The 25,070-nt window shown below is 41.2% G+C and overlaps 1 protein-coding gene across 2 annotated transcripts in view; it reads right to left on the minus strand.

Moving 5' to 3' along the window:
• LOC130360517 (cytochrome P450 2K6-like) overlaps nt 1–25,070 on the minus strand; it is a 74,708-nt gene that overhangs the window by 44,755 nt on the left and 4,883 nt on the right. The window contains exons 1-2 of one of the 2 annotated variants that reach the window (XM_056563019.1): nt 8,174–8,359; nt 3,015–3,177 (exon numbers count right to left, since the gene is read on the minus strand). In XM_056563019.1, coding sequence (XP_056418994.1) covers nt 3,015–3,177; nt 8,174–8,359 — 349 coding nt within the window. Of the gene's footprint in view, nt 1–3,014; nt 3,178–8,173; nt 8,360–25,070 lie in introns of those variants that run through there. The other variant, XM_056563020.1, reaches the window with a different exon arrangement.

The raw sequence follows: 25,070 nt of genomic DNA on the forward strand, positions 1-25,070 counted from the left end.
TGTCTTTGAGGAACCTGCCCGAGCCTCTTCTGCTGAGACTGCCCTGCTGAACCTCGTCCAGGGTAATTCTTCCGTTGGCGAGTACGCCATACAATTCCGTACCCTTGCTTCTGAACTATCCTGGAATAATGAGGCCCTCTGCGCGACCTTTAAAAAAGGCCTATCCAGCAACATTAAAGATGTTCTGGCCGCACGAGAAACTCCTGCTAACCTGCATGAACTCATTCATCTAGCCACTCGCATTGACATGCGTTTTTCTGAGAGGCATCAAGAGCTCCGCCAGGAAAAATACTTCGATCTCTGGACACCTCTCCCACAGTCTCCATTGCAATCTGCGCCTAGGCCTCCCGCCGAGGAAGCCATGCAAGTGGATCGGTCTCGCCTGACCCTGGAAGAGAGGAATCGCCGTAAGGAAGAGAATCTTTGTCTGTACTGTGCCAGTACCGAACACTTTTTGGTGGATTGCCCTGTCCGTCCTCCACGTCTGGGAAACGCACGCTCGCACCCAGCTCTCGTGGGTGTGGCGTCTCTTGATGCTAAGTCGGTTTCTCCACGTCTCACGGTGCCTGTCCGGATTTCTACTTCAGCCAGCTCTTCCCTCTCAGCCGTGGCCTGCCTGGACTCTGGTGCTTCTGGGAATTTTGTTCGGGAGTCCTTGGTGAATAAGTTCCGCATTCCGGTGACCCGTCTTGTCAAGCCACTCCATATTTCCGCGGTCAACGGAGCCAGGTTGGATTGCACCGTGCGTTACCGCACGGAGCCCCTCCTAATGTGCATCGGACTTCATCACGAGAAAATTGTATTTTTGGTCCTTCCCAATTGCACTTCCGAAATTCTCCTTGGACTACCCTGGCTTCAACACCATTCCCCAACCCTGGACTGGTCCACTGGGGAGATCAAGAGTTGGGGTCCCTCTTGTTCCAAGGACTGCCTTAAACCGGTTCCCAGTACTCCCTGCCGTGACCCTGTGGTTCCTCCTGTATCCGGTCCCCCTAAGGTCATTAAGGACTCTGCCTGCCACAGGGAATGCCTCTCCCCCCCTCCCAGTCCCATCAGGCAAGCCTCTGTGTCCCTTCATGGCTCCCGTCCTTGTGTCTCCCTGCCCCGTGCCAAGCTTCACCCTCTGCCCTCCCTCCCCATTCCTACTCCTGCTGTACTGCCTGCCATTGAGGAAACCATCCATTTCTTCCCGGTGTCCTCATCCCAGGGGAGGCAGTCACCGGACAAAAAAAAGGGGAGACCTAAGGGGGGGGGGTACTGTTACGCCTAGCGCTCCGGGTCCCCGCTCCTCCCCGGAGCGCTCACGGCGTCTTTCTCCCTGCAGCTCCCCGGTCGGTCCCGCTGACCGGGAGCGCTGCTCTATCATGGCCGTTGGGGATGCGATTCGCACAGCGGGACGCGCCCGCTCGCGAATCGCATCCCAGGTCACTTACCCGTTCCCGTCTCCTGCTGTCGTGTGCTGGCGCGCGCAGCTCCGCTCTCTAGGGCGCGCGCGCGCCAGCTCCCTGAGACTTAAAGGGCCAGTGCACCAATGATTGGTGCCTGGCCCAATTAGCTTAATTGGCTCCCACCTGTTCCCTGGCTATATCTAGTCTCCTCCCTTGCACTCCCTTGCCGGATCTTGTTGCCCTTGTGCCTAGTGAAAGCGTTTTGTGTGTCTAAAGCCTGTGTACCAGTACTTCTGCTATCCACCCTGACTACGAACCTTGCCGCCTGCCCCCGACCTTCTGCTACGTCCGACCTTGCTTCTGTCTACTCCCTTGTACCGCGCCTGTCATCAGCAGTCAGAGAGGTGAGCCGTTGCTAGTGGATACGACCTGGTCACTACCGCCGCAGCAAGACCATCCCGCTTTGCGGCGGGCTCTGGTGAAAACCAGTAGTGACTTAGAACCGGTCCACTAGCGCGGTCCTCGCCAATCCCTCTCTGACACAGAGGATCCACTACCTGCCAGCCGGCATCGTGACAATAGATATGAGATAGATAGATAGATAGATATGAGATAGATAGATATGGGATCGATAGATATGAGATAGATAGATATGAGATAGATAGATATGGGATAGATAGATAGATAGATAGATAGATAGATAGATGGATATGAGATAGATAGATAGATAGATATATGAGATATATATGAGATAGATAGATAGATAGATAGATATGGGATAGATAGATAGATAGATAGATAGATATGGGATATATAGATATGGGATAGATATATGAGATAGATATGAGATAGATAGATAGATAGATATGAGATAGATAGATAGATAGATAGATATGGGATAAATAGATAGATTAGATAGAGATACAAGAGAATATGTGGGTGGGCCCTGGTTCCTGACAGCAGTACCACCAATACCACCTTATGAGGTTAAGGATTAGGAGCAATCACTTCTCCACTTTTTGGAATTATTCAATGTGAACACCACAGCAATACATAGGAGTTACTGTAAGAACAGGTTGGCCTGCTGCAGAGGGACCTATTTTGTATTGTTGTTATTTTCTGGCTTTTTTTTTTTTTTTTATTGTATGAGAAAAAGGTAAATTTCCAGCTTCCATAAAACATAAGAACTTTATTTAGATTCTTTGAAAAAAGTGCAAAAAATATATAGGTGACCCCATAAAAACCAAATGAAACGCAGACGCCTTTCGGTTTCTTAATAAACCTTAATCAGAGCGATAGTTATATGAGAGAACCTGCTCTTCCCTTTATACCTGTAGTGAATGAAATGACCTAGTAAGGGATCCGCCCGTCCAGGAGGGTGTGGGGGAGGATTCCATCATCAAGGTAAGTACATTTACAGGTGAGTATAGGTTCAGGTAGGAAGGGAGGAGCAAAAAAGTATACAAAAAGCATTGTAGAATTGATAGAAAAAGACTTCAAAAAATATACACTAAATTATTCTTGTAGTTGAGACCTCGGGGGAATCTGGTATTTTTTTTATTGTACCTAAGGCAAATTTAAAAACGTATACGAAATGCATTTGGTATATCAGTTTCCATAACTTACCCATTCCCTTGTCCAAACGCTGAAATATTTTAAGATGTCCCCTCTCCCCAAACTCCACAGCATAGTTGACAAGCGCATCCTTCACGGTCTCATATCCAGCCAGGACCACCATTCTTTTCATGCCCATGTGAAAAGTAAACACTGGGCCATATTTCTTTGCAAGCTTGAAAACAATAGTTTACATATAAGTATAACAAACTTAAATTTATATACTTTATGTCCTGTTTTAAATGTGCCAGACCTACAAACCAAAGACATCATTTCAGTAGTGTTGAGCGGCATAGGCCATATTCGAATTTGCGAATATTCGCGAATATATGGACGAATATTCGTCATATATTCGTGATTTATTTTCCCATGCGCGAAAATTAGCACATGCGAAAATTAGCACATGCGAAAATTCGCATATACAAAAATTCGCATATGCGACCATTAGCATGTGTTAATATTCACATATGCGAACATTTGCGCGCCAGTCTCACACAGTAGTATTAGAGCCTTCTTTACACCACACAAGCTGGAAGCAGAGAGGGATGATCACTGTTATGTGTACTGAAGAAAAAAAAAATTAGAAAAAAAATAAAAATAAAAATCTTCGTAATTACGAATATATAGTGCTATATTCGCGAATGTTCACGAATTCGCGAATATGCGATATTTGCGAATAAAATTCGTATTGCAAATATTCGCGAGCAACACTACATTTCAGATATTCCCATCTTATTCCTGATTAGTGTTGAGCGGCATAGACCATATTCGAATTTGCGATATTTCGCGAATATATGGACGAATATTAGTCATATCATTGCTAAATTCGCATATTCGTAATATTCACGTTTTATTTTCGCATATGCGAAAATCCGCGTATGCAAAAATTAGCATATGAGAAAATTATCATATACAAAAATTAGCATAAGCGAAAATTCGTATGTCAGTCTCACACAGTAGTATTAGAGCCTTCTTTACACCACACAAGCTGGAAGCAGAGAGGGATGATCACTTTGATGTGTACGGTGATAAAAAAAAAAAAAAAAAAAACGAATATTCGTAATTTTGAATATATAGTGCTATATTCACGAATATTTGCGAATATGCGATATTCGCGAATAAAATTTGCATTGCGAATATTCCTGATCCCTAGCATGGCTGTTCATCTCATTCCTGATCCCTAGCATGGCTGTTCATCTCATTCCTGATCCCTAGCATGGCTCCCCCTCTCATTACTGATCCCTAGCATGGCTCCCCATCTCATTCCTGATCCCTAACATGGCTCCTCATCTCATTCCTGATCCCTAGCATGGCTCCTCATCTCATTCCTGATCCCTAGCATGGCTCCCCATCTCATTCCTGATCCCTAACATAGCTCCTCATCTCATTCCTGATTCCTAGCATGGCTCCCCATCTCATTCCTGATCCCTAGCATGGCTCCCCCTCTCATTCCTGATCCCTAACATGGCTCCTCATCTCATTCCTGATCCCTAGCATGGCTCCTCATCTCATTCCTGATCCCTAGCATGGCTCCTCATCTCATTCCTGATCCCTAGCATGGCTCCCCATCTCATTCCTGATCCCTAGCATGGCTCCTCATCTCATTCCTGATCCCTAGCATGGCTCCCCATCTCATTCCTAATCCCTAACATGGCTCCTCATCTCATTCCTGATCCCTAGCACGGCTCCCCCTCTCATTCCTGATCCCTAACATGGCTCCTCATCTCATTCCTGATCACTAGCATGGCTCCCCATCTCATTCCTGATCCCTAACATGGCTCCCCCTCTCATTCCTGATCCCTAACATGGCTCCCCATCTCATTCCTGATCCCTAGCATGGCTTCCCATCTCATTCCTTATCCCTAGCATGGCTTCCCATCTCATTCCTGATCCCTAGCATGGCTTCCCATCTCATTCCTGATCCCTAGCATGGCTCCCCATCTCATTCCTGATGCCTAGCATGGCTCCCCATCTCATTCCTGATCCCTAGCATGGCTCCCTCTCATTCTTGATTCCTAGCATGGCTCCCCATCTCATTCCTGATCCCTAGCATGGCTCCCCATCTCATTCCTGATTCCTAGCATGGCTCCCCATCTCATTCCTGATTCCTAGTATGGCTCCCCATCTCATTCCTGATCCCTAGCATGGCTCCTCATCTCATTCCTGATCCTTAGCTTGGCTCCCCGTCTCATACTTGGTCCCCAGCATGGCTTCCCATCTCATTTTTGGTCCCCCATATACACATACACTTGCACATATACATACACATATACATACACACACTAAAGGAGATTCATCAAAACCTGTGCAGAGGAAAATTTGCCCAGTTGCCCATAGCAACCATTTAGCTTGCTTCTTTCATTTTGGTTTGCCATGCCACTTCATTTATGTCTATGGGAGGGGGCGTGTTGGCCAAACCGCATCCTCCCATAGACATGAATGGAAGGGGCGTGGTGTGAAGTCATGAGAGGGCATGGCCTTGATGTCACGACCACTGCTGCAGGAACCCTGCATTTGTTTAGAATGCCGAGTTCTGCGGGAGACCACGGGGGGTCATATCTTATCCCCTATCCTTTGGAGCATTTAGGGGGTTAGAAAGGGGATCCTTTCATCACCAGTTTGTGTCCCTGTCCCAGTTTGTGTCCCAGGGTGCAGTTTTGGGTTCTAAAAAAAAAGCCCATTAGTATTGCAGTGAACTGTACAAATAATCAGGTACTAACAGTACAATTGTACCTGCATGGGGAATGTCATAAAAGACAAAAAAATATATCGAAAAAAGAGGGATTTTAAGTGATCAAACTGCAAATGTACCCCAAAACAGTACCAATAAAAACTACTGCCTGCTCACCCACAATGAGCCACCATTCTGCTCCATAGATGGTAAATTAAACAAAAAATATTTATGGGTATCAGGCTAAAGTAGCACAGTAAACCGAAAACTATACATTTTTTTTATTTTATTTTTTTTATTTTTTTATTAATACCTATGCATTTGTTTTGTTAACAATATCCCCAACACCATATAATAGATTTGTTTTCCATTCCATTCCACAACGTTTTTTTTGTTTGTTTTTCAGTGCATTATGTTGTGAAATAAAGGGCTACATTAAAAATACAATAGAAAAAGCAAGCCTTGATATATTGTAGCTATGTAGATAGAAAAATAATAAAAAAAAGGTTATGACAAAAAAATTGGGAAAGAAAAACAAGTGGAAATGAACTCAGCTTTAGGGTCTGTTCACACGGCAGAATTTCCGCTTGTGGAATTCCGCCTTAATTAAAGGGGTTATCCAGGAAAAAAAAAATTTTTAATATATCAACTGGCTCCAGAAAGTTAAACAGATTTGTAAATTACTTTATAAAAATATCTTAATCATTCCAGTACTTATCAGCTGCTGAAGTTGAGTTGTTCTTTTCCGTCTAAGTGCTATCTGATGACACCTGTCTCGGGAACTGTCCAGAGTCTAAGCAAATCCCCATAGCAAATCCATTCTACTCTGTGCAGTTCCCGAGACAAGCAGAGGTGTAAGCAGAGAGCACTGTTGCCAGCCAGAAAAGAACAACTCAACTTCATCATCTGATAATTATTGGAAGGATTAAGATTTTTTTAAAGAAGTAATTTACAAATCTGTTTAACTTTCTGGAGCCAGTTGATATATAAAAAAACAAAAAGTTTTATCCTGGAAAACTCCTTTAACCCCTTAAGGACACATGACGTACTGGAACGTCATGTGTCCACTCCCGATCTATAACGCGGGGCCACGGCCTCTAACAACGGCCGGGACCCGTGGCTAATAGCGCGCGGCATTGATCGCTGTGCCGCGCGCTATTAACCCTTTAGACGCGGCGTTCAAAGTTGAACGCCGCGTCTAAAGTGAAACCGAAAGCATGCCGGCTAGCTCAGTGGGCTGTTCGGGATAGCCGCGGTGAAATCGCGGCATCCCGAACAGCTGACAGGACAGCGGGAGGGCCCCTACCTGCCTCCTCGCTGTCCGATCGCCGAATGACTGCTCAGTGCCTGAGATCCAGGCATGAGCAGTCATGCGGCAGAATCATCGATCACTGGTTTCTTATGAGAAACCAGTGATCAATGTAAAAGATCAGTGTGTGCAGTGTTATAGGTCCCTATGGGACCTATAACACTGCAAAAAAAAAGTGCAAAAAAAAAGTGAATAAACATCATTTAACCCCTTCCCTATTAAAAGTTTGAATCACCCCCCTTTTCCCATAAAAGAAAAAACACAGTGTAAATAAAAATAAAAATAAACATATGTGGTATCGCCGCGTGCGGAAATGTCCGAATTATAAAAGTATATCGTTAATTAAACCGCACGGTCAATGGCGTGCGCGCAAAAAAATTCCAAAGTCCAAAATAGTGCATTTTTGGTCACTTTTTATATCATGAAAAAATGAATAAAAAGCGATCAATAAGTCCTATCAATGCAAAAATGGTACCGTTAAAAACTTCAGATCAGGGCGCAAAAAATGAGCCCTCATACCGCCCCATACACGGAAAAATAAAAAAGTTATAGTGGTCAGAAGATGACAATTTTAAACGTATAAATTTTTCTGCATGAAGTTATGATTTTTTCCAGAAGTGCGACAAATTCAAACCTGTATAAGTAGGGTATCATTTTAATCGTATGGACCTACAGAATAAAGATAAGGGGTCATTTTTACCGAAAAATGTACTACGTAGAAACGGAAGCCCCCAAAAGTTACAAAATGGCGTTTTTTTTTTCAATTTTGTCTCACAATGATTTTTTTTCCCGTTTCACCGTAGATTTTTGGGCACAATGACTGACGTCATTACAAAGTAGAATTGGTGGTGCAAAAAATAAGCCATCATATGGATTTTTAGGTGCAAAATTGAAAGAGTTATGATTTTTTAAAGGCAAGGAGCAAAAAACGAAAATGCAAAAACGGAAAAAACCGGTCCTTAAGGGGTTAAAGCCCATAGACTTCTATGGGATTCCGCGCTCCCATTCACACTTCTGAATTTCCGCTTGCAGGATTCCGCAAGCGGAAATTCAGAAGTAAGGATGGGAGTGCAAAATCCCATAGAAGTCTATGGGTTTTGACTTAAGGCGGAATTCCTCAAGCGGAAATTCTGCAGTGTGAATAGACCCTAACATGGATTCTACAAGACAGGAGAGCTCCTTAGTCCTTACCTCTAGATAAGTCAGCTGAGGCTTCTTTAAATTCAGTATATGCAGGTTCCCAATGATGGGCCAAGGTCTGGGTCCAGGAGGGAAATCTGCTGAGTTACTTTTATCCCAACTCTTCAGAACATGAAAAATATATAAAAGAGTCAAAACCAGCAAAAGGAAAGATGCTAAAGAGAGTTCTAAATCCATAGCTGGAGCTGAGACACGTATCTAACTAATAGAAGGCAGTGCTGGCTCCTTACTGACTCGTGTGCTTCACCTATGTCTCAGTAACAAAAAGACTGGATATTCAAGTAACTGATTGAAAGACAAAAAAAAAAAAAAGTTGTCCTGCATAATGACATCCCTCATTGTACCATAAAATGAATGGCGCAACCTAAAAAACATACTATTTGTGTAGGGGAATTAAAAAGAAAAATGCAATTTTGAAAATTTCGGAAGGTATAGTTTTCACGGCGTACGATTTATGGTAAAAATGACATGTATTCTTTATTCTGTTGGTCAAGATTAAAATGATATCCATGATTACATACTTTTCTATTACTGTTGCCCAAATTAGTATGTGTAAAATTCTTCCATTTTGACGACCTAAAAAAAACTTTCATTTTTCTGTATAAGCGGTGGTATGAGGGCTCATTTTTTGCACCATGATCTGTACTTTTTATTGGTACCACATTTGTGTATATAAAACTTTTATACATTTTTTTAATTTTTATTATTATTATTATTATTATTATTATTTTGTTATGTTCACGTTCACCGTATGGGATCAATAACATTATATTTTAATAGTTTGGACATTTTTGCATGTGGTGATACCAAATATGTGTATTATTATTATTATTATTTTTTTTACACTTTATGGGGGTAAAATGGAAAAAAAGGAATTTTTTTTTATTTTTGAAAATATTTTTATTTTATTTATAATAATAATAATAACATTTTCAATACTACAGTATACAATTCAGATATACATAAAATCACCAATCAAAGAGACCGTATAACCGACTTATACTTCATTACATCTAAAAGGTATACATAATCATTATTAACACCCACTCCCCCGACCTCCCCCCCCCCCCCCTCCACCCCATTCCCACCCTCTGACACCGAGGGGGAGAGAGAGCAAAAAAAAAAAAAAAAAAGTCTACCATGCATTCCAAATCTCACTCCATTCTCTCCGACCCCTCTTACTCCTAATCCATCTAAACTCATTATCTTTCATGATTTTTAACCCTTCCTTCCATTCCTCTATCTGCGGCTCTTTAGGGGATATCCAATTCCTTAATATGGTCAATCTAGCAAAGAACAGAATTCGATGTAACAGATACTCAAATTTCCCCATGTTACCAATAGCTCCTAGCAGGATAAACTCTATCGTACGAGGTACTTTCATGGGGATTTTAGTTTCTACCTCTTTTATTACAGATTCCCAGAACACAGATATCTTCTCACACGACCAAAAACTATGTAAATAATCCGCTTCTTCCAAACCACATTTAACACACTGTGAAGTGATTCTCACCCCTATCCTATGTAAATGGAGCGCGGAGTAGTGGGTCATGTGTAATATCTTGAATTGTATCATTTTATGTTCCATATTACGGGAAACTTTACTTATATTTTGAGCCATATTATCCCAATCATCTTCTGACACAGTACCCACTATCCGAGACCATTTTTCCTTAATTCTATCAGTCCCCATTATTCCAATAATATTATTTAATTTCTTATACAAAATTGATATTCCTTTTTTTTTTTTTTTAAAGTGCTCTATTTGAATTAGTGCTTCTATCAAATTGTGTTTCTCTGTTACATACACCTCTTTCTCTATCGTGCTATGGACTGCGTGGCTAACCTGCCAATAATACAACCAATCTCTGTCGTTAATATTATATAGTGTTGAGCGGCACAGGCCATATTCGAATTCGCGAATATTCGCGAATATATGGACGAATATTTGTCATATGTTCGCTAATATTCGCATATGCTCGGTTTATTTTCGCGTATGCAAAATTTTGTATATGCGAAAATAACATATGCGAAAATTAGCATATACAAAATTAACATAAGCAAAACTTCGCATATGCGAATATTAGCATATGCTAATTTTCGTATATGCGAAAATTCGCACACCAGTCTCACACAGTAGTATTAGAGCCTTCTTTACACCACACAAGCTGGAAGCAGAGAGGGGTGATCACTGTGATGTGTACTGTGAACAAAAAAAAACAAACACGAATATTCGTAATTACGAATATATAGCGCTATATTCGCGAATATTCGCGAATTCGCGAATATGCGATATTCGCGAATAAAATTCGTATTGCGAATATTCGCGAGCAACACTAATATTATACACCCTTTTTATGTGACTAAATGGAAAAAGTTGGCCTTTATCGAACATTTGATCTAGTCGTTTAATACCCTTACTATCCCAAAAACTTGACTCACAATTCACAAGTTCTTTAAATTTATTGTTACCCCACAAAGGTGTAAACCCAAAACTATTTTCTATATATAAATCTTCCTTTAATTTTTCCCATACTCTTCTGAATTTGTGCAATAACATAGAGCTATTTAAACGATTCTCATCGTAATCATCTAATTCCAACACCTCATATATATTATCTTTCTTCTTATCAACTACTAATAGAAGGCAGTGCTGGCTCCTTACTGACTCGTGTGCTTCACCTATGTCTCAGTAACAAAAAGACTGGATGTTCAAGTAACTGATTGAAAGACAAAAAAAAAAAAAAAAAAAAAAAGTGAGCAAGGCCTCTAAAGTTTAACCCCTTAAGGACCAGGCCAATTTTTTTTTTGCATTTTAGTTTTTTCCTCCTCGTCTTCTAAAAATCATAAACTCTTTTATATTTTCATCCACAGACCAGAATGGGGCTTGTTTTTTTGCGCGATCAGTTGTCCTGCGTAATGACATCACTCATTGTACCATAAAATGTATGGCGCAACCAAAAAAATACTATTTGTGTGGGGGAATGAAAAAGAAAACCGCAATTTTGAAAATTTCGGAAGGTATAGTTTTCACGCCGTACGATTTATGGTAAAAATGACATGTGTTCTTTATTCTGTTGGTCAATACGATTAAAATGATACCCATTATTATATACTTTTCTATTACTGTTGCACAAATTAGTATGTGTAAAATCCTTCTATTTTGATGACCTAAAAAAAAAACTTAAATTTTTCTGTATAAGTGGTGGTACGAGGGCTCATTTTTTGCGCCATGATCTGTACTTTTTATAGGTACCACATTTGTGTATATAAAACTTTTATACATTTTTTAAATTTTTATTAGTATTATTTTTTTTTTTTTTTATGCTCACGTTCACCGTATGGGATCAATAACATGGTAAAATGGAAAAAAAGGACATTTTTATTGGGGGAGGGGATTTTTCAAAGTTTTTTCCTTTTTTATTTTTTTAAAACTTTTTTTACTTTCATTTTAACACATTAATAGTTCCCTAAGGGGACTATTAATTGCAATAATTTGATTGCTAATACTGTTCAGTGCAGGGCATAGCACTGATCAGTGTTATCGGTGATCTTCTGCTCTGCTCTGCTTGATCTCAGACCAGAGCAGAAGATCCAGGAAAGGCAGCAGAGTCAGGTAAGGGGACCTCTGTGCGCCAATCTAGACGATCGGACGATCGGCAGCGCTGCGGGTGATCCGATCATCCATATTACTGGCCGCACTCACGCAGATGTGATCTGTATTGATCACGGCATCTAAGGGGTTACATAGTTACATAGTTAGCACGGTCGAAAAAAAGACATATGTCCATCAAGTTCAACCAGGGAATTAAGGGATAGGGGTTAATGGCAGACATCTGCGTGATCACGGATGTCGGCCATTACCTGCGGATCCCTGGGTGCGATCAGCAGCCGGGACCAGTCGCGCATGATCCGAGCATCGCTCCGATTCTTGCGGCCATGTACAGGATGTAAATATACATCCAGTGCGCTAAGTACCGCAGCACCAGGACGTAAATTTACATCCTTGGTCGTTAAGGGGTTAAAGGGAAACCATTGGAATTCCTTCTTTAGATGATCCCTATTTGTTATAATGTTGCTTTAGTGTAACAAGTAGTGTTGAACACGAATGTTTGTAATGCAAATTTTAAATGCGAATACCGACACAATGTCGTGAATATTTAGAATATAGTGTATATAATGTATATAATGACCAATATTTGCTTTATTCCTTTTTTTTCACATGCAAATTTTTCATGCAAATTTTCGCATGGGAAAAAAAAGTGTACAAACATAGCGAATATGCAAATTCCGCAAACATAGGACGAATAATAGTCAATATATTTGTGAAATATCACAAATTGGAATATGGCCCCTGTCGCTCATCACTAGTAGTGTTGAGCGGCATAGGCCATATTCGAATTCGCGAATATTCGCGAATATATGGATGAATATTCGTCATATATTCGCGAATATTCGCATATTCGTAACATTCTCGTTTTATTTTCGCATATGCGAACATTCGCGTATGCGAAAATAACATATGCGAAAATTACCATATACAAAATTAACATAGGTATAAATTCGCATATGCGAATATTAGCATATGCTAATTTTCGCATGTGCGAAACTTTGCACACCAGTCTCACACAGTAGTATTAGAGCCTTCTTTACACCACACAAGCTGGAAGCAGAGAGGGATGATCACTGTGATGTGTACTGGAAAAAAAAAAAAGCAAATATTCGTAATTACGAATATATAGCGCTATATTCGCGAATATTCGCGAATTCGCGAATATGCGATATTCGCAAATAAAATTCGTATTGCGAATATTCGCGAGCAACACTAATCACTAGTAACAAGTAAAGCAGCACTCACCAATGTGATCTTAATGTAATGTATGTTCCAGTATGATTTCTGAATGGCTGGAGGTGTTTGGAATTAACTTGCTACACATCTGTCTTATATATGCAATACAAATATAGTAGAGTCTATGGATGCCTCGATACTGAAAATCTCCATCTTCACATCCAAGTGTAACGCCATCAGGAAATCTACTGGAAGTCTCATGCAAGCCTATACGATTTTTGGCATATCTCCCAATCGCGTTACTCTTGGGCTGCTGAGAGTTATCGTGAGTTTTAAACATCCTGCCTCTGGACCAATGAATGTCATGGTAAAGAATGATTTAACTGTCTGGCCGGCAGGTGCAGAGAAAAGTTATTGCGGAGCTGGAAAAAGGGAAGGGGACAGATAGGCTTACAGAAGAGTAAGGGAGAGGGCATAGCAGTGCTACTGAAGTAAGAAGTGCAGGGAGGACGAGCAGCCTATCACTGCTGAGGCTTGCGTAGACTGGGAAAGCTGGGTGGCAAACACTATGTATGCAACCCAGATTTTCTAGTTAACTCAAATGCTCCAAACAGATTTTCTATTCAGGAGAATGGAAAATTTGGGTGTTCGGCAGTACACAGTGCAGGGCTCATAGTACTGCCTCAGCTTTCCAAGTCTCCTGAAGAGATTATCTGTCTGATGAAGCAGGCATATTGGCGACATGAAGAGTAATAGTAGATGTCACTTAGCTGCTGTATTTCTGGAAATGGTCCAATAGGTTTTGCAATTGCTCTCATTAAAAATTGTCAATATTTCATACTGAAAAAGCCAGTCAAAAAACTGCCTCCCTGCCTCCTGGGATACATACCAGCCTGGCTGTGTCCACTGGTCACCGCCTACGTCATGGACTTTATGATTGACAGGTCTGCTGATCTAAAGCTGGAGTGATCGTCTCCCTCACTGTCTGTGTTTACTTCACAGTCTCCTGTGTGAGGAGAAGGGGGGAGAGGCGGGAGTACACTGCTGCCTGTGAGCAGATGATGAAAGAAGCGGGTGACTGAAGATGGGGACTGAATGGAGGATTTTTTATTTAACCCCTTAAGGACCAAGGACGTACCGGTACGTCCTTGGTCCTGCTCTTCTGATATAACGCGGGGTTACACAGTAACCCCGCGTCATATCACGGCGGGCCCGGCGTCATAGTGAAGCCGGGACCCACCTCTAATAGCGCGCCGCGTGCTATCGCGGCGCCGCGTGCTATTAACCCTTTAGCCGCGCGCTCAGAGCTGAGCCGCGCGGCTAAAAGTGAAAGTGGAAGTTCCCGGCTAGCTCAGTAGGGCTGTTCGGGATAGCCGCGGCTAATCGCGGCATCCCGAACAGCTGACAGGACAGCGGGAGGGCCCCTACCTGCCTCCTCGCTGTCCGATCGCCGAATGACTGCTCAGTGCCTGAGATCCAGGCATGAGCAGTCATGCAGCAGAATCGTTGATCACTGGTTTCTTATGAGAAACCAATGATCAACATAGAAGATCAGTGTGTGCAGTGTTATAGGTCCCTATGGGACCTATAACACTGCAAAAAAAAAGTGAAAAAAAAAAAGTGAATAAAGATCATTTAACTCCTCCCCTATTAAAAGTTTGAATCATCCCCCTTTTCCAATAAAAAAAAAAACACAGTGTAAATAAAAATAAAAATAAACATATATGGTATCACTGCAAGCGGAAATGTCCGAATTATAAAAATATATAATTAATTAAACCGCTCGGTCAATGGCGTGCGCGCAAAAAAATTCCAAAGTCCAAAATAGTGCATTTTTGGTCACTTTTTATATCATTTAAAAATGAATAAAAAGCGATCAATAAGTCCTATCAATGCAAAAATGGCACCGTTAAAAACTTCAGATCACGGCGCAAAAAATCAGCCCTCATACCGCCCCATACACGGAAAAATAAAAAAGTTATAAGGGTCAGAAGATGACAATTTACAAAGTAGAATTGGTGGCGCAAAAAATAAGCCCATGTATATATATATATGTGTGTGTGTGTGGATATATAAGTATGTGTGTAAATCTGTGTTGTCTAGGTAATGTTCATGTGTATAAATAAATTAAGTCAATGTGTGTGTGCACATCTAATACAGGGGGACTAAAATCATATGCCTCCAGCTGTTGCAAAACTACAACTCCCAGCATTCCTGCACAGCCAAATGATTTGTGGGCATGCCGGGAGTTGTAGTTTTGCAACAGTGGGAGGAACACAGCCTGCAGCAACATTGCTGTAAATCTGAGTTTTACCAAACATGTACCTCCAGCTGTTGCACAACTACAACTCAAAGGATGTGTGAGCATTCTGGGAGCTGTATATTTGCAAAAGCTGTAAGCACACAGTGTGTGTGTGTGTGTGTGGCATAAGACCAGAAAGGAAAGGGTTACAGATGCTCACTCCCGAGACCTTGTGACTGAGGAGAGTGAGGGAGGGCAAGGAGGGGGAGTGGTTATCACCTGAGGAGAAGAAAGGGACCCCCCCTGCTTCTAGTCGCCAACATTAAGGTAGCTCAGAAATAAAGCTAATTCTGAGAGAAATATAGGTCATAGACACATAAAAATGATATGTACATGATCAGGATGAGACACTGAGCAACATATAACAGTTTATTCTATTTTTTGGGTGATCTGACAGGTACATTTTAATTGTTGAGTAGTTAATTATTGGTTAATTATTTTAACTTGAAATTATTTTCAAAGATAAAAACAATACTAAACAACAAGTGTGTAAACAACACACAACTGATATACTGTAAGAAAACAACCAGGGAACTGTGTATAACATGTCTATATATTGAGCAGATATATCAAATACACTCATTGTAATGATGATACGGCTTAATACACAGGTCTAATGAAAAAGGTTTTATTACCAGGTTACTGCAAACGATATATGTGTATGTGGATCACGTTAATCCACTCAGGATCAGTAATATATACCAATCGCTGAGGCCCGAGGCACACTGACCTGAACAAAAGAACAGATCACCCAGTTAGCAATAGTGGTCAAAAGGTAGAAAGGCCAAGGTATACCAATCACATATAATGCCAATAGGCATGACATAGGAAACACCACAGATTCAACGCGTTTCACCTGGGGACAGACTGGGCAATAAAATGTGAACCAAACAAAACTTTTTGAAATGATGATCGATAAAGATACAAAGAAACAAAACAAGGCCATAGTAGGGATCATGGCCAGGCTCCTAATAGAGCTATTTAACCACTTAAGGACGCAGGGCGTACCTGTACGCCCCTGTTCCTGAGTCCTTAGGGACTCAGGGCATACAGATACGCCCTGTGTTTCTCCGGTCCCGGCTCTCGACAGGTGGGGATCGGACCAAGATGCCTGCTGAAATAATTTGGCATCCCGAGGGGGGTCATGAATCAGTACAGACCGCCAATCACTCTCAATACTGTACTGGGAGGTGGCAGTGTTGCCACCCCCCAGGACAGCTGTGACCGTAGTGACCACACCAATCACGGCAGTATGGGAAGGGGTAGGAGGGTAAAGGAGCATGTTGCTCCGTTCTGCCCACCACACATCTGTGATCTGGTGAGTAGGACAGAGCCCCGTGTTGCCATCTTCCTCCCTCAGAGAGAAAAAGTACCATCTGGCATTGTTCTGTGCCAAGTAGCACAGTAGCAATTAGGGAAAGCTTTAGTTATGCAGGGACTGATCTTTAGGTGGTAAAAAAAATAATATTTTTTTTTCAGTGTACCATCTATGGGTGTCCGCGGGTCCAGTGCACCTTTAGCAGCGTTACCCGGGCCCTACAGGGTCGCTGCAGTCTGCACAGACTTTTTTTTTTTTGCTAACCGTGTTGGGGGGCCCTCTTTCGCATAAAAGAGTGGCCGGCTACCATTAGCTAAAGCCCACCCTCCGCTGATCCGTCCCGTAGTACAGATCAGTGTTTTTTTGTGGGGCAGGTGCCTTTTTGGGGATTATATGTGTCTTTTTTATTTTATTTTTTGCACAAAGTTGGTTTGTGCCACCAGTAGCAGGCCTGTGCTATGTGGACGGACCATATCAGCATGTGCGGCCTGCCCCACTGCTGTCAGTGATTTATCACTGATCAACATTTTTGTTTGTTTTTTGCGTTTTAGCATTTTTTTAATCTTATTTTGTGTACGTGCTACCAGCCACTGTTCTGGGCTGAGTGGCAGGACTCCCCCACTGATTCCTTCACCCCCTGCCACCACCAAGCTCTAATCAGTGCGCACCCCACTGATTAGGTAAACACTTTTTATTTATTTTTTTGGCACAGGGCTTTTTGCGCTAGAAGTCTTTTTTTTTTTTTTTTTTTAAAAAGCTTTACATTTTTTTAGTTTATTTTTATTTCATATTTTTATATTTTTGTTTAGTTAGGTGGTGGGTTAGGGAGGGTTAGGGAAGGACAGGAAGTAAAATAACACTCTACACGCAGCACATACACAAATAAAGTTTTCCCCCCACACATACACACACACCCCCGCCGCCATTAGAGTAGGGAAATGGCCCCCAGGGCGTTTTCAGCAGAGGAGGCATATACCTTATTTGTCTCTGACACTGAAAGTGCCACAGAGGACAAGGAAGATCTAACTTTTTACCATTTCCTCGTCTTCCTCATCATCTTCTAACGATGACCCACCAAGGCGGTGGAGATGCCCCAATGCGAGGCCGAAAACCTCCTCTGCTCCTGACCCTGTGCTCCATGCTAGTATGACAAACAGACCTCTATGACTTCTGAGCCTTGTTGTGCGCCTGCCCAGAACTTTACCCCATATTTGGATGTCTTCCAAAATTTGTAAGCTAAATTCTCCCATTTTCCCTTGTGAAAATGTAAAAAATTGGGTACCCCAGCATTTAACCCTTTAAGGACTCAGCCCATTTTGGCCTTAAGGACTCAGACAATTAAATTTTTACATTTTCGTTTTTTCCTCCTCGCCTTCTAAAAATCACATCTCTTTTATATTTTCATCGCCAGACTAGTATGAGGGCTTGATTTTTGCATGACCAGTTGTCCTTTGTAATGCCATCACTCATTATATCATAAAATGTATGGTGCAACCAAAAAACACTATTTTTTGTGGGGAAATTTAAAAGAAAAACGCAATTTTGCTTATTTTGGAAGGTTTTGTTTTCATGCCGTACAATTTACGGTAAAAATGATGTGTGTTCTTTATTCTGAGGGTCAATACGATTAAAATGATACCCATTATTATATACTTTTATATTATTGTTGTGCTTAGAAAAAATCACAACATTTTTAACCAAATTAGTAGGTTTATAATCCCTTTATTTTGATGACCCATAACTTTTTCATTTTTCCGTATAAGCGGCGGTATGAGGGCTCATTTTTTGCGCCATGATCTGTAATTTTTTTATACCACATTTACATATAAAAAACTTTTAATACATTTTTTTAATAATTTTTTTAAATAAAATGTATTACAAAAGTAGCAATTTTGGACTTTTTTTTTTTTTTTACGTTCACCGTACAGGATCATTAACATATTATTTTAATAGTTCAGACATTTACGCACGCGGCGATACCAAATATGTCTATTAAATTATTTTTTTTACGCTTTCTGGGGGTAAAATAGGAAAAAACTGACGTTTTACTTTTTTATTGGGGAGGGGATTTTTTTTCTTTTTTTTTTCTTTCAATTTTACATTTTTTATTTATTCTTTTTTACACTTGAATAGTCCCCATAGGGGACTATTCATATCAATACCATGATTGCTAATACTGATCTGTTCTATATATAGGACATAGACCAGATCAGTGTTATCGGTCATCTCCTGCTCTGGTCTGCTCGATCTCAGACCAGAGCAGAAGACGCTGGGAGCCGGACAGAGGCAGGTGAGGGGACCTCCGTGCGGCGTTCTGAATGATCGGGTCCCCGCAGCAGCGCTGCGGGCGATCAGATCATTCATTGAAATCGCGTACTGCCACAGATGCCGGGATCTGTTTTGATCCCGGCATCTGAGGGGTTAATGGCGGACGCCCGCGAGATCGCGGGCGTCGGCCATTGCCGGTGGGTCCCTGGCTGCGATCAGCAGCCGGGATCAGCCGCGCATGACACGGGCATCGCTCCGATGCCCGTGGTTATGTACAGGACGTAAATGCACATCCTAGTGCGTTAAGTACCACCGCACCAGGACGTACATTTACGTCCTGCGTCCTTAAGGGGTTAAAGGGGCTATCCAGGAAAAAAACTTTTTTTATATATCAACTGGCTCCAGAAAGTTAAACAGATTTGTAAATTACTTCTATTAAAAAATCTTAATCCTTTCAGTACTTATGAGCTTCTGAAGTTAAGGTTGTTCTTTTCTGTCTAAATCCTCTCTGATGACACCTGTCTCGGGAACCGCCCAGTTTATAAGAGGTTTGCTATGGGGATTTGCTTCTAAACTGGGCGGTTACCGAGACACGTGTCATCAGAGAGCACTTAGACAGAAAAGAACAACCTTAACTTCAGAAGCTCATAAGTACTGAAAGGATTAAGATTTTTTAATTGAAGTAATTTACAGATCTTTGTAACTTTCTGGCACCAGTTAATTTAAAAGAAAATGTTTTCCAGTGGAGTACCCCTTTTAAAGAAACACCAGTGACATGCTACATTCCCTTTTGGTGAGATCATTGAGTATAGGTAAAGTGGCACAGCCCACCGAGGGCAGGATCTGCTATTACATGTGTAATCAGAGTTAGAATGCTTTCTTTATATTTGACTAAACCCTAATATCTCCGATCTCATGGACCATGGCTCCAGAATGGATATAAACATGTTACATGGGTTAGGATCTTTAAAGTTCTGTGCCTCATTGAAGACAGTAACCAACGTGAGTGACAACAATCTTTGTATAGTGCTGGAGAATATGATGGCATTAGCTATATAAATTAATTAATTATTAATTAAAAAATGAATAATTAAACATAAATGAGGAGCCCTGGTTAGTAATTAATTTATTTATATATTTCTACATTTATGTATTTATTTATTTTTTTAAATGTGATTTATCTATACAAGTGACTCTATGAAAATAAAGAGATAGACGTATCAGAGCTAAGTTTGTTGTATAATTGCTTCTGTACATCATGATAATTCACTTGCCTAAAGTAGCTCAATAGCTCCATCTACAGTCCATTGGAATCCACTGATATTGTATTGTGTTGCGCCTATTAACAGACACCATCTGTTCACAGGTCTTTATAGATCCTTCCTAATTTCACAAAATTTTCAAAATCGGATTTTTTCAGGGACCAGTTAGTTTGAAGTGGATTTGAGGGGCCTTCTTATTAGAAATACCCCATAAATGACACCATTATAAAAACTGCACCCCTCAAAGTATTCAAAATGACATTCAAAAGGTTTGTTAACTCTTTTGGTGTTTCACAGGAATAGCAGCAAATTGAAGGAGAAAATTCTAAATCTTCATTTTTTACACTGGCATGTTCTTGTAAACCCAGTTTTAGAATTTTTACAAGGGGTAAAAAGAGAGAAATTTTCTTAAGATGTGTAACCCAATTTTTCTCGAGTAAGGAAATACCTCATATGTGTATGTCAAGTTTTCAGCGGGTGCAGTAGAGGGCTCAGAAGGGAGGGAGCGACAGTGGGATTTTGGAGAGTGAGTTTTTCTGAAATGATTTTTTGGGGGCATGTCACATTTAGGAAGCCTCTATGGTGCCAGGACAGCAAAAAAAAAAAACACATGGCATACCATTTTGGAAACTACACCCCTCAAGAAACATAACAAGGGGTCCAGTGAGCCTTAACACCTCACAGGTGTTTGACGACTTTACGTTGAAGTTGGATGTGTAAATGTATTTATTTTTTTCACTAAAACGCTAGTTTTCCCCAAATTTTAAATTTTTAGGAGAGTAATAGGAGAAAATGCCCCCCAAAATTTGTAACCCCATCTCTTCTGAGTATGGAAATACCTCATATGTGCACGTCAAGTGCTCTGTGGGCGAACTACAATGCTCAGAAGAGAAGGAGGCACATTTGGATTTTGCAAAGCAAATTTTTCTGAAATGGTTTTTCGGGGGCATGTTGCATATAGGAAGCCCCTATGGTGCCAGGACAGCAAAAAAAAAAAAACACATGGCATACTATTTTGGAAACTACACCCCTCAAGGAACGTAACAAGGGGTACAGTGAGCCTTAACACCCCCCCAGGTGTTTGACAACTTTTTGTTAAAGTTGGATGTGTAAATTAATTTTTTCTTTTTTTTAACTAAAATGCTGGTTTTCCCCCAAATTTAACTTTTTTACAAGGGGTAATAGGAGAAAATGCCCCCCAAAATTTGTAACCCCATCTGAGTATGGAAATTCCCCATGTGTGGACGTCAAGTGCTCTGTGGGCGAACTGCAATGCACAGAAGAGAAGGAATCACATTTGGATTTTGCAAAGCAAATTTTTCTGAAATGGTTTTTTGGGGGCATGTCGCATTTAGGAAGCCCCTATGGTGCCAGGACAGCACATGGCATACTATTTTGGAAACTACACCCCTCAAGGCACGTAACAAGGGGTCCGCTGAACCTTAAAGGGGTATTCCAGGCCAAAACTTTTTTTTATATATCAACTGGCTCCGGAAAGTTAAACAGATTTGTAAATTACTTCTATAAAAAAATCTTAATCATTCCAATAGTTATTAGCTTCTGAAGTTGAGTTGTTGTTTTCTGTCTAACTGCTCTCTGATGACTCGCGTCCCGGGAGCTGTGCAGTTCCTATGGGGATATTCTCCCATCATGCACCACTCCCGGGACGTGACATCATCATTGAGCAGTTAGACAGAAAGCTTCAGAAGCTAATAACTATTGGAAGGATTAAGATTTTTTAATAGGAGTAATTTACAAATCTGTTTAACTTTCCGGAGCCAGTTGATATATATAAAAAAAAAGGTTTTGCCTGGAATACCCCTTTAACCCCTTAAGGACCAGGCCATTTTACACCTTAGGACCAGAGCGTTTTTTGAACATCTGACCACTGTCACTTTAAGCATAAATAACTCTAAGACGCTTTTACCTATCATTCTGATTCCAAGATTGTTTTTTCGTGACATATTCTACTTTATGTTATTGGTAAAATTTTGTCGATACTTGCATCGTTTCTTAGTGAAAAATTCCAAAATTTGATGAAAAAATTGAAAATTTAGCATTTTTCTAACTTTGAAGCTCTCTGCTTGTAAGGAAAATGGATATTCCAAATAATTTTTTTTTTATTCACATATACAATATGTCCACTTTATGTTTGCATCATAAAATTTACGATTTTTTACTTTTGGAAGACACCAGAGGGCTTCAAAGTTCAGCAGCAATTTTCCAATTTTTCACAAAATTTCCAAAATCACAATTTTTCAGGGACCAGTTCAGGTTTGAAGTGGATTTGAAGGGTCTTCATATTAGAAATACCCCATAAATGACCCCATTATAAAAACTGCACCCCCCAAAGTATTCAAAATGACATTCAGTCAGCGTTTTAACCCTTTAGGTGTTTCACAGGAATAGCAGCAAAGTGAAGGAGAAAATTCACAATCTTCATTTTTTACACTTGCATGTTCTTGTAGACCCAATTTTTGAATTTTTACAAGGGGTAAAAGGAGAAAATGTATACTTATATTTGTAGCCCAATTTCTCTCGAGTAAGCACATACCTCATATGTCTATGTAAAGTGTTCGGCGGGCACAGTAGAGGGCTCAGAAGCGAAGGAGCGACGAGGGGATTTTGGAGAGTACGTTTTTCTGAAATGGTTTTTGGGGGGCATGTTGCATTTAGGAAGCCCCTATGGTGCCAGAACAGGAAAAAATACCCACATGGCATACCATTTTGGAAACTAGACCCCTTGAGGAACGTAACAAGGAATAAAGTGAGCCTTAATACCCCACAGGTGTTTCACGACTTTTGCATATGTAAAAAAATGTTTTAAAAATGTCACTAAAATGTGTGTTTCCACCCAAATTTCACATGTATGCAAGGGTTAATAGCAGAAAATACCCCCCAAAATTTGTAACCCCATCTCTTCTGAGTATGAAGGTACCCCATAAGTTGACCTGAAGTGCACTACGGGCGAACTACAATGCTCAGAAGAGAAGGAGTCATATTTGGCTTTTTGAGAGCAAATTTTGCTTGGGGGCATGTCGCATTTAGGAAGCCCCTATGATGCCAGGACAGCAAAAAATACCCACATGGCATACCATTTTGGAAACTAGACCCCTTGAGGAACGTAACAAGGAATAAAGTGAGCCTTAATACCCCACAGGTGTTTCACGACTTTTGCATATGTAAAAAAATGTTTTAAAAATGTCACTAAAATGTGTGTTTCCACCCAAATTTCACATTTTTGCAAGGGTTAATAGCAGAAAATACCCCCCAAAATTTGTAACCCCATCTCTTATGAGTATGAAGGTACCCCATAAATTGACCTGAAGCGCACTACGGGCAAACTACAATGCTCAGAAGAGAGGGAGTCATATTTGGCTTTTTGAGAGCAAATTTTGCTCGGGGGGAATGTCGCATTTAGGAAGCCCCTATGGTGCCAGGACAGCAAAATAACCCCCACATGGCATACCATTTTGGAAACTAGACCCCTTGAGGAATGTAACAAGGGGTACAGTGAGCATTTACCCCCCACTGGTGTCTGTCAGATCTTTGGAACAGTGGGCTGTACAAAATTTTTAATTTGTTCCAAAGATCTGTCAGACACCAGTGGGGGGTAAATTCTCACTGCACCCCTCATTACATTTCATGAGGGGTGTAGTTTCTGAAATGGGGTCACATGTGAGGTTTTTTTTTTTTTTGCGTTTGTCAAAACCGCTGTAACAATCAGCCACCCCTGTGCAAATCACCTCAAATGTACATGGTGCACTCTCCCTTCTGGGCCTTGTTGTGCGCCCCCAGAGCACTTTGCGCCCACATATGGGGTATCTCCGTAGTCGGAAGAAATTGCATTACAAATTTTGGGGGGCGTTTTTCCCTTTTACCTCTTGTCAAAATGAAAAGTATGGGGCAACACCAGCATGTTAGGGTAAAAAAAATTTTTTTTTACAATAACATGCTGGTGTAGACCCCCAACTTCACCTTTTCATGAGGGGTGAAAGGAGAAAAAGCCCCCCAAAATTTGTTAAGAAATTTCTCCCGAGTTTGGCGATACCCCATATGTGGCCCTAAACTGTTGCCTTGAAATACGACAGGGCTCCAAAGTGAGAGCGCCATGCGCATTTGAGGCCTGAATTAGGGACTTGCATAGGGGTGAACATAGGGGTATTCTACGCCAGTGATTCCCAAACAGGGTGCCTCCAGCTGTTGCAAAACTCCCAGCATGCCTGGACAGTCAACGGCTGTCCGGCAATACTGGGAGTTGTTGTTTTGCAACAGCTGGAGGCTCCATTTTGGAAACAGTGGCGTACCAGACATTTTCATTTTTATTGGGGAGGGGGGCTGTGTAGGGGTATGTGTATATGTAGTGTTTTTTACTTTTTATTTTATTTTGTGTTAGTGTAGTGTAGTGTTTTTAGGGTACAGTCACACGGGCGGGGGGTTACAGCGAGTTTGAGCTGCCGCGCAAAATTTGCTGCATCGCAAACTTGCAGCCTGATACTCACTGTAAGCCCCCTGCCCATATGAATGTATCCTGTCCATTCACAGTGGGGGGGGGGGGGGGACCTCCAGCTGTTGCAAAACTACAACTCCCAGCATGCACAGTCCATCAGTGCATGCTGGTAGTTATAGTTTTGCAACAGCTGGAGGCACACGGGTTGGGAAACACCGAGTTAGGAAACAGACAATGTTTCCCAACCAGTGTGCCTCCTGTTGTTGCAAAATCACAACTCCCAAACATTCTCAGGCATGCTGGGAGTAGTAGTTCGGCAACATCTTTAGAGCTAGATGTTGCCGAACTACAACTCCCAGCATGCTTGGAGTTGTAGTTTTGCAACATCTGGAGGACTACAGTTTGCAGACCACTAATACAGTGGTTCCCAATCTGTGCCCTTCCAGATGTTGCAAAACTACAACTCCCAGTATGCCAAAACTGTCCAGGCATGCTGGGA

Source organism: Hyla sarda, chromosome 3, assembly GCF_029499605.1.
Source record: "Hyla sarda isolate aHylSar1 chromosome 3, aHylSar1.hap1, whole genome shotgun sequence".
Taxonomy (NCBI): Eukaryota; Metazoa; Chordata; class Amphibia; order Anura; family Hylidae; genus Hyla; species Hyla sarda.